This window comes from Vigna angularis, chromosome 4 (genome assembly GCF_016808095.1).
Source record: "Vigna angularis cultivar LongXiaoDou No.4 chromosome 4, ASM1680809v1, whole genome shotgun sequence".
Taxonomy (NCBI): domain Eukaryota; kingdom Viridiplantae; phylum Streptophyta; class Magnoliopsida; order Fabales; family Fabaceae; genus Vigna; species Vigna angularis.
In genome coordinates, this window is record NC_068973.1 from 13,442,527 (window position 1) to 13,457,702 (window position 15,176).

The 15,176-nt window shown below is 35.0% G+C and overlaps 1 protein-coding gene across 1 annotated transcript; it reads left to right on the forward strand.

The window, feature by feature from the left end:
* The first annotated feature begins 1,110 nt into the window (after positions 1–1,110).
* LOC108331563 (probable Ufm1-specific protease) lies at positions 1,111–14,374 on the forward strand. The gene is made up of 12 exons (XM_017566327.2): positions 1,111–1,757; positions 3,060–3,328; positions 3,522–3,609; positions 3,717–3,892; positions 4,577–4,667; positions 4,782–4,904; positions 5,060–5,107; positions 5,188–5,264; positions 10,084–10,172; positions 10,439–10,550; positions 10,821–10,923; positions 13,889–14,374. Exons 1-12 carry the CDS (start codon positions 1,220–1,222, stop codon positions 14,116–14,118), a joined length of 1,944 nt encoding a protein of 647 aa, XP_017421816.1. The 5' UTR covers positions 1,111–1,219; the 3' UTR covers positions 14,119–14,374.
* Positions 14,375–15,176: the final 802 nt, after the last annotated feature.

Sequence of the window (15,176 nt, forward strand, 5' to 3'; positions counted from 1 at the left end):
ACACGAAGTATATCAAATAGATACAACTGTGTTTCGGAGGTTTGGAAAATTCTATGTGTCACTGTCACACACCAAGGGGATTCCATTGCGAACAAAATAGGATTTGAAAATGAAAGAAACAAAGCGAGAGGCACCTCACAATTGCAAAAGCCCATGGATTCAATAATTGGTATAATCCTCCACCAAAAAGTACACTAGCAATTGTGCCAGGATCTCAAACTCTAAAGACATTGCCAACCTAGTCCTGATGTGAACTATTTTTACCACCATAAATAATTGTTGAGAAGGTGGGTTTGATCAGTGACAAATAGATGCTTAATGGAATCAATGATTATTGTTGGTTCAGTGTGACAAAAGGATTTATGAAAGAAAAAGAATGATAAAGAAGAGTTTTACTAATACAAAATTACATTAATTCCTTACAAATAAAATGAAGACTAAATTGAAGATAAAGAAAATAAAATAAGGAATTACAGTAAATTAACTCAATAAATATTAAGACAAAAATACTAACCAAACCTACATACAATAAGAAAAAGTAAAGAAAAAAAATTGAGTATTATATATAAATGACTATTTTTTCTCATTGCTTTATTATTTTAATTATTTTTTCACTTAATAAATAGTGCTTTTATACTAATAATTATTTTAAAATATATACTTGCTTTACACTTAAATCTAAGATAAATAATTAATTTGATATAATAAATATTGACATATTTCATTTTAGTTTAATAATAAATGTTTTTATAATTTTATGTTAAAACCTTTAATTTGATTGATTTTGTTTAAACTCCACTTATGGGTATAACTTTTTATTTAGTAACCATGTTAAAGGGAAAAATATAAGTTAATATGCAATCTTTCACCTTTTGTTTTGCCTTTTATTTTAAAAATTTAAAATTTTTATTGATTTTTCAAATTTAATTGTATATTAATATTAGTTTTTTTTTAAATAAATATATACGTATTAATCATTTTAAACGTTAACAAAATTTAATGATATTAATTTTTTAAAATTGAAAATATAATTTTTTTTCTATTATTCTAAAATTAAAATGTGCGCATACTTATTGGCGTAAGTTCATTATTTATCTAAACATAACTGACCATGAAGACTCACACTGGTCTGTACCTTTTCCAGTGAAAAGAGACGCCGTTTCCCCCAATTCCATTGTTTCGTAATTGGAATTGGAGGCAGGAAACAAGGACAATTTCGATGGCTGATGATAATCACCGTGGCGTGAGACTGCTATCCCGCCCGAAGCAACTCAACACCAAAGGATCCGACCCGGGAATCCATTCCTGGCTCGTTGGATCCCCGTTCCTCCCGCCGCTCACCGTCGCTTCCTTTCTCCGATGTATCCATTCTCTCCCCTCCTCCTCCTCCTCGCCCGATTTCCTCAAGGAATCGGAGGACCTGCGCACACTCCTCCCTAAAGGTTTCGAAATCATCGGAGCCGTAGCCTCCGGCGAGGATTCCGACGCTCGTGCGGCCGTGGACGCCGCTAGTTCATTACGGAAACTTCTCTATCGGGAAGGAACGGATCGCCCGCTGATTGGAGCTGTTTGCGGTTCAGATTCTGGCGATATGCGGTTTTTTGTGTCTGAGAGTGGGAATACGACTAGCCTTGAGGCTGTTCCATCGGTAATAGAGGAACGGGATTCGGAGAAGTGTTTGTGGGAGAATGCTTGCCTGCTTCGTTGTGAGCTTCCGATTAAGTTGCCACTCTATTATGCTCCCAAAAATCCAACCGGTAGGTTTTCCTTATTCTCGCGCTTTTTCTGTCTGGTTCAGTGAAGTTGTTGATATTTGAAGAAACATAGTCACTGCTGCAACTGAATGATCCTTTTAGATTTAACTTTTGCTCTTATTAATCAGAGTCACAATGTTGTATTTTGTAAGTTTCTCATTTCACTTTAGGTTTGCATTCGGGTTTAAGAGGAGCTTATAGGAAGATTATATGCCACCTTTGCAAGTTTAAACTCTTAGAAGTTTAATGTTTGAACTAAACACTTACAAAAAATAAAAATTGAAAAAAATCGAAATTAGTTATTTCATTAGCTAAAATTGTCTTACCCATATGCTAATTTGTAGATAGTTTCTCCAATATTTTATTCTTAACTTATAAATAAGCTAATTTTAGATTATGACAAAGTTCATTTTTCATTTTTTTTCTTCTAGAAATGCTTATACAGAAGCTCGTTTAAAGTTGTCCTTAACCAAATAGGCGCATGAATTTGGTCTAGTCGGATAAGTCTAAACGGGGTCCTCCGGAGTTCTTCTTGACGTCTCCTTAGATGTCCTTATGTTTACAAACTATTTCTCACTGCCCTATGATTAAACAAAGTGGGGATAATCACAAGGTGTGACACGTGTGCGAGTAGTTCGGGCCCTTTAGTTTACATACCGTTATCCTCTTTAAGCATATGACGGGTTTGATCTCTAATCGTGTGATTTGAGAAGCATATGTGGGTAGAGGAGTTGTCCTTTAGATAGAACTCTACACCCTTGGGGATTAGTCTATGATTGACAACGGTAGGGATTAGACCTAAAAGAAAAAAAAGCAGGATTTAGGCTTTGTGAGAAAAATGAAGGCAATACAGAGGTGCAATGTAGTGATTGAGCAGAATACCACGTTCAAATTCCGCTAACTGTCTTGTGTTGAGAAAAGTTAAAGGCCGCATAGAGCTGCAAAGTAGGACCTTTGTTGATGGAAGTTGTTCAGCACAGGACTCTAGCTGTGATCTACAATGAAATTTCTAGTTGGAAAGACTTTAATTTGAGTTCAAGATTTAATGTGAAACCAAAAAATATCGGGTTACAGAGGATAGTGGACAGTGAAATTAGAGATTCACAGTAGAAATATGAATTCAACAGAACTGCTGGGAGTCAAGAGGTGATGTAGAATCAACACAATTTGATGTAGTAGAATTTGGGTATTTTTAGTGTTCAGATTCACAGGAAAACGTCTGAACAGTAGGGAATTATCTAACATACATCCATCACTATCACTTTGTTCTAAATGCAATAAATTCTGGACAAATTTGTCCTGCAGATGTTGAGAAGGCATATGTACAAGCTGTTGAAGCTCTTATTGCCAAGTTAAGAGACCCTCAGGCTGTGTACATGTTAGAAACAACAAACAAAACCTCTCTGGATATACCTCTTCCTGTCATAATTAGAGGTGTACAATTAGACTTTTATGCAGACCTCTCCAAGATCAAGACTTTGGCTGATGATGAGGACGGCTCTGATGCAAGCTCACTATCGTGTTCATACTTTTCCAATCGCAGTAAAGCAGGCTCACCAGTTTTTTCTGCAGAGGTAACAAATGTTATGGTGTTTTTTTATCTTCTCCCATTTTCTTTTCTACTTTTTGGTTTTTTTCATATATTTCTGATAGTATTTGTGATTTTAATTTTTTAACCTGTTTTTATTATTTTTCCTTTCTGTCATGTACATAATGAATAGTCAAATGACTACCATTGCCCATTTTGTGAAATTTTCATCTTCTTAGAATGCAGATACTATCCAAGTTAGTGTTCTCTTTAATAGCTTCGGGACATCATCAGCTTCTACTGTACCTGTTGCAGAATACTTGCCAGGTCAAGATTAGTGGATTGTATTTGATGTCCAGTATATGCTCATTGAAAAATATGATTTACTTTTTGTTTGTAGCTTTTCTTATTTGAAGTTGAATGATTGCTTTCAGTTGAGGATGAAGCTAGACTCCTTGTTGTGGATATTAAGCTAGATGTACTCTGCTATTCTTCGAGGGAGCTTCCACTAAAATATGCAGTTTCAAGTTTAATCATACCTGGCTTAGTTGACCAGTTAAATACAGTGCAGAAGTTAATGTTGCCTAACCTTTTGGCACAACTTCCCCAGGTGAGAAAATGGATTCATCTTTCCAGTTACATAAGCTTTCTATGGTTCTAAATTTCACGGAGATTCCAATTCACTAGAAATGCATGTACAATGACTTATTGTCATTCCTCAATCCTATCATTAGAGTTTCAAATGGATTTTTTTTTTTGCTTTTCTCTTGAAAATATAGTAATATAGTGTCAAATATGTGCTTTATTTCTTTGTATAGTACAACTCACCTGTGAAAGTGACAGTTTCAATTCAATATGGGTTGTAATGCACCAGGATGAATACACATAATGGTGTTCATCTGCACCTTCAAATATATGAACATCTGTTTTACAATTATGGAATATTTCTAGCTTAAATGGAAGAACCAGACACATATTACTTTTGATAGTTGCTAAGGATTGGTTGTGCAAATGAAAAAATTAGAAATTAATATTCATTGATGTGAGGTACTAGTGGTATGAATTTGCATATTCTCCCATAATGAAAAGGTGTTATGTAGAAAAAAAATTATTCAGTTTTGCAAAACACCATAATGATCATTAGTGAACAACCTGGTCAAATTGACTAAAGAAATTGATTTTATTTGTGAAATTTTATTATTTAAGTTATTGTTGTTTCATAGTAAAGATATATTTTCACTGTGTTTAACACTCTTTGTTCTTTTGACTGACTAGCAACTTATGTATTTTTCAGCCAAAATTTTATCACTTTAGTCCTTCTGGTATTCTGCATCCAATAACTGTTTTCTATGAACTAAGTTTTGGGGAGACAGAAATGAAGCAAGGTATGCTATTGAATTCTAAAATAGATAGGATAATTCTTTTTCGAATCTACTTTTACATTTATGACCTCAGCATGTTAGTATTAGTGATTTATGAGGTGCTCATGCCTTATGCAGTTGAAGTTAGGAGATCCCTGCACTCAAGGTTGGGATTACCCTATGATCGTCCCCTTCTTAGAATTTCTAATGCCTTGGATTTTTCGAAAGTGAAGAGCAATGGGATGATCTCTCTACAGAAAGGTAATATATACACTTGAATGAGTTGCTCTTTATGTTCTATAGGTGGTCTAAGGATTAAGATTGCATCTGCCTCTTTTCAGGTTGTATTTTCTTATACTAACTCCTTAACATATGTCATATGCTCTAAGTTTCTTAATATTTATTGGTAATACTAGGTTCAACTTTGCTCAGAGATGTACACTTTGGGATTCCAAGTAGTGGGGGTAAGTTGCTTTTCTGGCCTGTTTCTTATTCTAAATGTAATTCTTCTTTGTCTCATTTGAAACGATTGTGGTTTATGCAGTTACGGGGGGAACTGTTTCCCTTGTTCAAGGTTCATATGAATACTTCCATTATCTTCATGAAGGTTATAATGATTCGGTAATTGCAATTCTTCTGCTAAGTAATGTTTTTTTTTTTTTTTTTTTCAAGTAAAGGCGTCAATCAAGATCACACCATTATGAGAATATGACATCCCAACTAGGTTGACACTTCATACGTCAACAATCATATGCTCCATGATGATAATATTATTAAAAATGCAAAAGGAAAAATAAAGGATACAAACAAACATGGGGGACAAACCCAAACCCATGAAATCAATAATATCTATTCTTGGGTAAACCAAATCTATTTCTAAAAATATCTAGCTTCAAACAAGTAGGCATATTTTCAAACCAAACAAACTCTTGTTCAAATCCACCAGCAAACTCTCTAATCTCTCAACACATTTGTTACCTCTTTTAAAAGTACAATAGGTTTTAAAATTTGAATAATCACCTCGTAGCCAAGGAACAGTTCCATCTTCCTTGAAAGCACCAAAGAACAATATTAGAATTAATGCTGACTGGTTTGATATTATCTGATTAACCTAATCTTGTTTAAGCAGTTGAAAATTATCGTTTGGATAGCAATAGGGAGAAGTTATTTGAACCCAAATTATGGTTTGAAATTGTTTATTCTAAAAAATAATATTAAAAAGCAAAATTGAAATAATCTATTAATAGTTTGGTTTGTGTTTATAATAGTCTATGAAACTATGAATGACAAATTTAGAAGGTTGGACTCTTGTCATTTCCTTGCTGGTTTCCTTTCAGATTCTCTGACGTAGTGTAGTGTATTTAGCGAGGCAGGGGGTGTAATTGTGATTGGTTGGGATAAGGTGTTATGGGTGCTTACAGGGACAGAAAGCTGCTTACATTGCATTTATGTGCAGTAGGGAATTAAATGTCACGTAACCAACTAGTTATGCATAAAAGAAAATTATATATGTAAATCGTTTTCCTTATAATTATATTAATAATTAGGAATATTGAGATTATATATGTAATCTTAGGTATATTTTTATATATGCCAATATAATATCTTTATTATTAGAGAATATCAAATTTCCTTTATTTATTATTCTCAATATAAATAAAGCATTTGTTTTGTCTTAGAAACATATGGTTTCAACTTGATGTCTCCTTTCGTATTGTTAGATATATTGCGTTTTATGTTAATTAGGGAAACATGTTCGTATGTTAATTATGTTATTTTTACATATTCATTTGTAGTTAGACTTAGCCCACATTCTCTTTATTATAAATACATTATCCTATGTGTATGTTTTACACAAGGGAGATTAACCCTATACCTATTTCTTCACTATATTCAATATGGTATCTAGTGTTTTAGGTTTTTTGGAATTTTTCGTCGCCCTTGCCATTGCAATCACTTCCGCCACTGCAACTACTATCGCCGCCACCATGGGTATTGTCATTGGAGTTTCAGTTCAAATTGACGACCACATGGTATTGATAGTCTCGGCCAGGCTATGCCATCAAAGCTGCCACCACACTCCCTCACGCGCCGTTCAAAGTTGTGCCTTTGTCCGTTTCATTGCCGCGTGTGGTGGCATGCCGCTACTCTTTGGCAGCGATCACCTACTTCGACATCATCTCTTCAATGTTGTTGCTTCTCAAAGTTAGGACTTCATGATTGATTATTTGGTTACAATTCATGCTCTTTTTCATGAATTTAATGAGTTATTACTTCCTACCTCTACTCTTGCCCAAGATATAGAGCAACAGTCGAAGTTCTTCATGGTATTGGCATTACACGGACTTGCTGATAAATATTTCCATGTTGAAGTTTCCCTGATGTACCCTATTTTACTTCTACTTGTTCCACCCTTTTGCGTGCGCCAAGTAAACCCATTAATGATACACCTGTTTTTGCTGATGATTCCTCTGTTTTGGCATCTCAATGTGATGATCGCAATTGCTTTTGTAAGCTAGGAAAAGGGCATAACAATTGTGACCTTTGTGGTAAACTAGGCCACAAGATTGACAGGTGTTATGCATTACATGGTCGTCCTCCTCGATCTATTGCTGTTGCTCAAACTGATCCTCCCTCACAATCATTTAATAATGTGGATCCTCCTCCATCTGGTAGCGCCAACAAATTTGCTCTCTTCAATGAATTTCTTAAATGGTGTTAGGATCGTCAACCTTCTAGTTTCACTTTTGTTGTACGCATAGGTATATCTTTTGTTGGTTTGACTCAATCTTCTTTTGTTAGTCCTTGGGTTCTCAACTCAGGAGCCACAAATCACATTACTGGTAACAAATAATTTTTTCTTCTTTATCCTCTCTGGATAGTTTACGTTCTGTTACAATGACTAATGGGTCTAGGATTTCAGCTCATGGTGATGGGACACTTAACCTTTTTTTCTTTTTTATCCATTGATAATGTTCTTTATGTCCCTGGATCTCCTTTTAACTTATTATCTATTAGTCATCTAACTCGTTGTTTTGATTGTGTTATTTCTTTTACCAAAAATTTTGTTTGTTTACAAGATTGGAGATCGAGGCAAGTGATTGGCATCAGATGTGAGTCTTTATCAGCTCTGCCCTTCTACACATTTTGGCATAGTTATGGAGTCTCCATGTGTCCTTCATGCTTAGATAGGTCATTGCAATCTGGGCAAATTGCTACATCCTGTTCCCAATTTGTCCAAGTTATCTAGTTTGGTGTGAATCGTGTCAATTAGGGAAACATAGTTGTAGTTCCTTTCCTATTAGTGTCTCACAACATGCTTTGTCCCATTTTTCCTTTCTGGCATTTAGAGACCTATTCGTATTAATTCTAATTTAGGTTTTCAATGTTTTGTTACTTTTATTGATGATTATTCCATGTGTACTTGGTTATTTTTAATGAAAAATCCTTCTGATTTATTTTATATATTTCAAACCTTTTATAATGAAATAAAAACTCAGTTTGGTGTTTCCGTTCAAACTTTGCCAAGTGATAATGGTCATGAATATCTTTCAAATTCTTTTAAACAATTTATGTTTTCTTATCACATTCTCCATCAAACTTCATATGTTTATACGCCTCAACAAAATAGTTGGAACAACTCATACTCCTTTAATTCCTGGTGAGGTTCCTCAACATTTTTTGGGTGATACTCTTCTTATTGTATGTTATCTTATTAGTCATATGCTACTTTGGTTTTAGATAACAAAATTCCTCATTCTATTTAATTTCCTGATGAACCTCTCTGTTCCTTGCCTCTGAAGGATTTTTGGTCTATATGTTTTGTTCATAATTTTAATCTTGGTCTTGATAAGTTATCTCCTAGATCACACAAATGTGTTCTTTTAGGATTTACTCTATCACAAAAAAGATACAATGTTTTTCTCCTTCTCTTAACTGCTATTTTGTTTCTGCAGATGTCACCTTCAATAAGTTTCCTTTTTACTCTAAGGGTCCTTCTTCTGATGTATCTTTGTCTACTACGGTTAATATTACTATTGTCTATGATCCTCCTGTTGTGCCTAGTCCACCGTCAGATTCTCTCCTCACCACCTCTTCTGGTTTATATTTGAGGACATCGTTCCCAACAACCATCAAGTGATCCATTTCAAGTGCCAACTATTTTTTCACCTTCGGCTTCGACAATTGAGTTTGACCTTTCAATTGTCCTCCGTAAAGATACACATTCTACTCGTAATCCCTCCCCACATTATATTACTTTAAGTTACTATAGATTATCTTCACCTTTTTATACATGCCTATTGTGTATTCCTAAATTTGTCAGAGATGTCTTAGCCCATTTGTTGGTGTCAAGCCATGCTAGATGAACTAAGTGCTCTTCAAAATAGTGGAACTTGAGAGTTCATCCCATTACCATCTAGGGAATCGGTTGTCCGTTGCAGGTGGATGTTTTCTATAAAAGTTTGTCCTAATGGTACTATTGAGTGCTTCAAAGCTCAAGTTGTGGCCAAAGGTTACATAAATTTTTGGATTGGATTATGGTGATACTTTTTCTCTTGTGGCAAAGTTGGATTTCGTTTGTATATTTCTAGCCATGGCTGCTCTTCAACAATGGTCTTTGTATTATCTAGATGTCAAAATTGTTTTTCTCAATAGAGATTTGCAGGAAAAAATTTATATGGAGCAACCTCCCAGATTTGTTGCTCAGGGGAATCTTTTGTATTGGTATGTTGTCTTTGCAAATCTTTATATGGCCTAAAATGGTCTCCTAGGGCCTGAATTGGAAAACTTAGTAGCGTTGTTCAACAATTTCTTATGACTTGAATTGAGACAGATCATTCAGTCTTTTACTGTTACTCAAGTGTTAGATGTCTTTATTTGATAATATATGTTGATGACATTGTTCTTACCGGTAGTGACCACCATGGCATCTCTCGGATGAAGCAACTATTTTGCCTCAAATTTCAAACCAAAGATCTTGACAAACTCAAGTATTTCTTGGGTATTGAGGTAGTATAATCTAATGATGGTATTGTTATATCTCAAAGGAAGATTGGATATTTTGGAGGAAACTGAATTGAATTATTCAATACGTATAATGTAACATGTTATGAATCTTCATTCATTGTTCAAGTTCTCTTGTAGCAACAAATTTAGCAATTGTAGTGAGATGGGAACCCAAGTTAAATAGTTAGAAGAACTTTGTTACTTAGTTCAACGATAGACTAGTCATGCTTACTAAGTCTTGTTTTGGCTTAAAACTAATCAAGCTATGTGCAATTATGCACCAATTACTGCGTCTGACTTCTTGTCTAGTCAAGGAAGGACATAACAAAACATCATTATGTTTACAACTTGAAGATTGCAGATATCATTAGAACAAAATATCTCTATTTTCTTGTAATATTATAATCTAAATCCCTATCAATGATTTTCCTAGGGATGGGGTTGTGCATACCGCTCTCTCCAGACTATTATTTCATGGTTCAGACTTCAAAACTACACGTCCATAGAAGTTCCTTCTCATAGGTATTTACATTTTACTCTCGTCTAATTTTTGAATTTTATTTTTCATTATTTTTTATTGTCACTTCAGGTTCAAAGTTGTGTGACGTTTTTATTTTTATTGTGCAATGTATATTAAATTGGTCATTTAAATAGTCATTTTTTTTTCATTTAAATGTGAAATTTGATGAATCAGTAAGTCTTGCTGAAGTTCACTTGTGCCTAGCAAAATCTTGTTTTGTCATTGTACAAGATCATGATTTAACTGGTCAAACCTACAACTTTCTCAGGGAAATACAGCAGACACTTGTTGAGATTGGTGATAAAGACCCTTCTTTTATTGGATCAAGAGAATGGATAGGTGCAATTGAATTGAGCTTTGTTTTGGACAAACTTTTGGGTGTAAGTATTACTCATCTTAGGATTTCTTAATGTTCAAGTTTATATTTAGTATTAAACTGTATCTAGATGCAGTTGGGCTTTTGGGCCTAAAACCCAACTGGACATTGTGCTTATGGTTCTTTGACTAGAATGAGAACAATATATGTTGAGCCATCTCACCCCAAAGAAGAGAGTCTAAATTCTGGATCCATTATTGAACAAAGTGCATGTAATATGTATTTCTTGTGAGTCTAATTTAGTTCTTAATATTTTGATCGTGTGATTTAACAGGTTACATGCAAAGTCATCAATGTTAGATCTGGATCTGAGCTGCCGGAAAAATGTCGAGAGCTGGCATTGCACTTTGAGAACCAAAATACACCAGTTATGATTGGTCAGTAAATTATGTAACATTTTTCTTTTATTTTCCATTTATATATGGCATCTCCGTATATTATATAGCCTTGTTCAAAGAACCAATGAGACTGAACGAAACCTTTTAAAACAGTTGAAGAACCTGGATTAGTTTTTTGTAACAGTTTGTCAGTAATCCAATTTGGCTAATATTATAAACAAACGAATGAATGTGCTCTCTCTGAAAATTGATCAGAACCCTAACTATGTTTGGACACTTCTTACCCTGTGAAGTTGTTGTGTTCTGCAAAATAATAGCTCGGCAATGTTGAACCCTATCCATTCCTTGTTCCTCAAGTTAGAATGAATCTTCCTTACAGGCACAAAAGTAGTAGTAGCTGTAGTATAGTGCTCTAGAGCATTTGATGGCTCTTCCACCAAGTTATATTGTGCCAAGCAAGAAGGGAGGCTCCAAGGTGGTGTGGAAGCTATGATATATGGAGGATATGGCTCGGTGATGGTGAGTGTGAGGTGGTGTTTGGGTGCTCTTTAGAGAGGTTGAGCCAATTCTCAAGGAAGGGTGGCTAGAGGAAACCTCAAGGTGAGTTCTAGCCTAAGTGACTTTTGGAGACAAGTAGAATGACACAATTTTGACAGCATATCTTTACTAATCTCAAAAGTGGTTTTTACAATGGGAGAGGGCCTCTATTTATAGCCCAAGCAAACCCTAAAGGTGTCTCCGAAAAGGAGAGAGAAAAACCCTAGGAGACAAATCACTAAAGGGACCCACAAGGATCATGCAATCATGAGTGCTTGCCAAGTGGCAAGGTCATACTCTTCTCATGGATGAGACACATAAGGGAGCTTCGCCCTAACTTGGAGAGCAAGCTTGTGCCTTTTAGGGGAGACTTGGGGCCCAAGCAAGCCCAAGTTATCCCTAATTGGCGCATACACTCATTTCTCACAACCCTATACTACACACCCAAGGCTCAAAAGAAAACCTACTCTACTAATTACAATAATCACTGGTTCAAGAAAATAAGAGCTTGGGCTACCTGTCTCAAATGAAGCCCATTCTTCTTGTATGTGCTTGGCCATGACTCTTGTGAGTGGTCCTTGGCTAGGGCTTTGCCATCATCAGTTGGCATTGACTGGAGCCTGGTACTCATTGAATCGTCCCAGTGAATAGGCAGGTGTAAACATGACAATGTTTTCGCCCTGGCAGAGACAAATGAAAAAGGGTTGCCCCATGCAGCCTGTTCCTTGTAATTGTCAATGATATGGAGAATGGTGTTAATATGGTATGCATCATAGGTGCGTGCAATTAGAGAATTACAATAATAGATTCTAAAGGCAAGGGAAGTTTCTAGAGAGCAGAGCTCTCCCAAGCAAGAGAGGAATCTCTCAGCTCAAAAATCTATTTCAAGGATTCGCCCAATAATCCTCCATATTCTTACGAAGGGAAAATATATAACCAGCCCCGCTCCCTTCTGACAGAATCAGTTACAAAAGGAAATATAACAGAATCAACCATTCCCCAAATATCCCTCTTATAGGATCCCATCTCTAACCTATTATTGGGCCGACTATAGATCTGAATGGCCTTATTCCACCTGGAGGAATGGTTTCTATCAATAACCTGTCCAACCTTGTCCTTAAAGCTAAAATCTTGAAACTTGGAACGAATGGTTGCTGCAGACTCTCATGTGGGTTCCTCAACATGTTGTGACTTCTGAAGGATGAGCCATTGTGCAGAATGTGTCGAGTCTTCACCATCTTGCACAGCCAACACTGCCTCTGGTGTTGGAAACACATCCTTCTTAGTTAAAACTAAGAGGTTAGGTGATTTTTTTCATAGTCCTGGATGAATCTACGATAATAACTACCAAGGTGTAAGAATCGTCCTTAGTAGTAGTGGGGAGTCGCTGCTCTACAACAGCTTAGATATTGCTAGAATCCTTTTGAACTCCATGAGCAGTGATCACATGTACTAGATCGTTTATAGAGGACAAGCCAAATGAGCATTTCTTCCCATTTGCTACAAAGGATTGTGTTTCCAGTAAAGACAAGACTTCATGCAAATGGGACAAATGTGTGCTCCAATCTAGACCACGCAAATTGGGTAGTAACGGAGGCTTCATGAGACTGGAGCTTGAGCTTAATAACTGCGAGGTCTTTCTTGTATTCATACGTCAAATGACAAGCTTCTCTCAATGAGACCTCCGATGATACAGTGTGTATCAGAGGTGCATGCAATTGGACTATTACAACAACAGATTTTAAAGGCAGGCAAGTTTCCATAGGCCAGAGCTCTCCCATGCAAGAGATGAATCTCTCTACCCAAATATCTATTTCAAGGATTCACCCGATAATCCTCCATATTCTTACAAAGGGAAAATATAACCAACCCCACTCTCTTCTAACAGAATCAGTTACATAAGGAAAGATAACAGGATCAGCCATTCCCCTAACACCCCTCCAATACTATCCCGACTCTAACAAAATACTATTAATAATCAATCCTGCTTCTTATTCTCGGGCCAACGACTATAGATCTGAGGACACGATGTGGACTTCGGTGATGGCAGAGGGACTGGTGCTGTCAGTGAAGTGGTTTTTTACTAGCTCAGTAGCTCAATAATATGCATGGAGGGGAAGAGAAAGAAGTCAGAGCGGATTGAACAGACTGGTGAGAATGTGTCCAGGTTTGAATCAATTAGGACAGGGAGGCTTGTATTTCATACACCAGTTCACTGAACCAAATACCATTTCATTCAATTCTTACAAAATACAGTTAGTTTGATTTGACTCAGGGTTTGGTTCTCTCTGCTTAACCTGGTCAGACCTTCTGCTTATGGTGGATAGAAATTCTAAACTCAGCAGTATATTTTCATTTACATGTTCAACTCATTGAGTTTTTATTTTTATGTACTGTGGTTAGAAATGTTTGGAAGGGAGGCTAAGAGTAACGATATTTCTCATAATGCTTTGGTTTATAAGTGCAGGTGGTGGTGTACTAGCATATACACTCTTGGGAGTAGATTACAATGAAGCAAGTGGAGACTGTGCATTTTTAATACTTGATCCCCACTATACAGGTTCGGATGATCTAAAGAAAATAGTGAATGGGGGATGGTGTGGGTGGAAAAAGGCTGTTGATAACAAGGGAAAGAATTTCTTCTTGCACGATAAGTTCTATAATCTACTATTGCCCCAAAGACCCAACATGGTCTGAGGCCTAGCTTCTATTGCAGAGAGCTCCCAATGGATACCTATTTCTTGCAATGTAGAGTAATTGTTCATTTAGTTACATGTAGTTCTGGTAATTTGTTGCCTCACTTTTTGGTTATTTATGTTCTGTAATTGGGCTGATTCTTGGGCAAAAGGTGTTCTTCTTGGGTTATAATTTTTCAGTTAAGGTTTTAGTAAATTTTTCCTGATCCAGGTGAAGGTTATTTTTTTTTATCAATATCAATCAATGTTTTTCTTGATGTATCAATGTTACTTTTCTTTTATTGATATTAATGGTAGAAATTTTAAGCTGATAACTATTGAAAAGTCTGTCGAAAGTAATCTCAAGATTTTTATTAAGTACCTTAAAAAAAGTAATCCTATTAAGTTTTAAAATCCAAATAAAGGAATAAAAGTAAAAGTAATTGATTATATTTACCCAGAACATTATAAATGTTGAATGAAATATAATTTCATGACGTAAAATATGTAAGTTAGTGAAAAATACAAGCATCTTCTACACATTTGAAATATGTATAAATTTTTATAGTATTAAAATTAATTTACGAGTAAATATCTGATTGAATATATAATACGCTATTTTAACTTTAACCATTTAAAATAATAAATAATTTATAGTTTTTGTCGAATAATAATACATTATTATACACATATTTGTATATATTAAGTAAAAAAATTCTGGTAGGGACAATAGTCTTCTTAAATTAAAGTAGGATGCTACTTGTTTTTATTAATTGACAAGTCAAAGTAATTATGATTAACTAAAAAGAATATTGATAGATGTTAATGAAAAATTTCTTGTCAACATGAATTAAAATTTTCCTTCAAGTATTTTGACTAAGAAATATTTTCAAATAACGTTAATTGAAAAAATTTATAAATTGATGTTTTTCAACTATAGAATATTGTTTAATATTAAAAAAAATTAAATTTAATAATAAAATGTTTCACAACAAGACAAAATAATATGCACTCCTCTTTAAAAGTGCAACAATTTATCATATCTTTCCTAATATATAATAATTTATTGTACTGATGGAG

What these genes read in the sequence shown, in the direction of transcription:
- LOC108331563 (XM_017566327.2), top strand. Translation starts at nt 1,220, where the DNA reads ATGGCTGATGATAATCACCGTGGCGTGAGACTGCTATCCCGCCCGAAG. An exon ending in CACCAGTTTTTTCTGCAGAG is followed by an intron (nt 3,329 to 3,521) that starts GTAACAAATGTT and finishes TCATCTTCTTAG; the next exon opens with AATGCAGATACTATCCAAGT. An exon ending in TTTTGGCACAACTTCCCCAG is followed by an intron (nt 3,893 to 4,576) that starts GTGAGAAAATGG and finishes TGTATTTTTCAG; the next exon opens with CCAAAATTTTATCACTTTAG.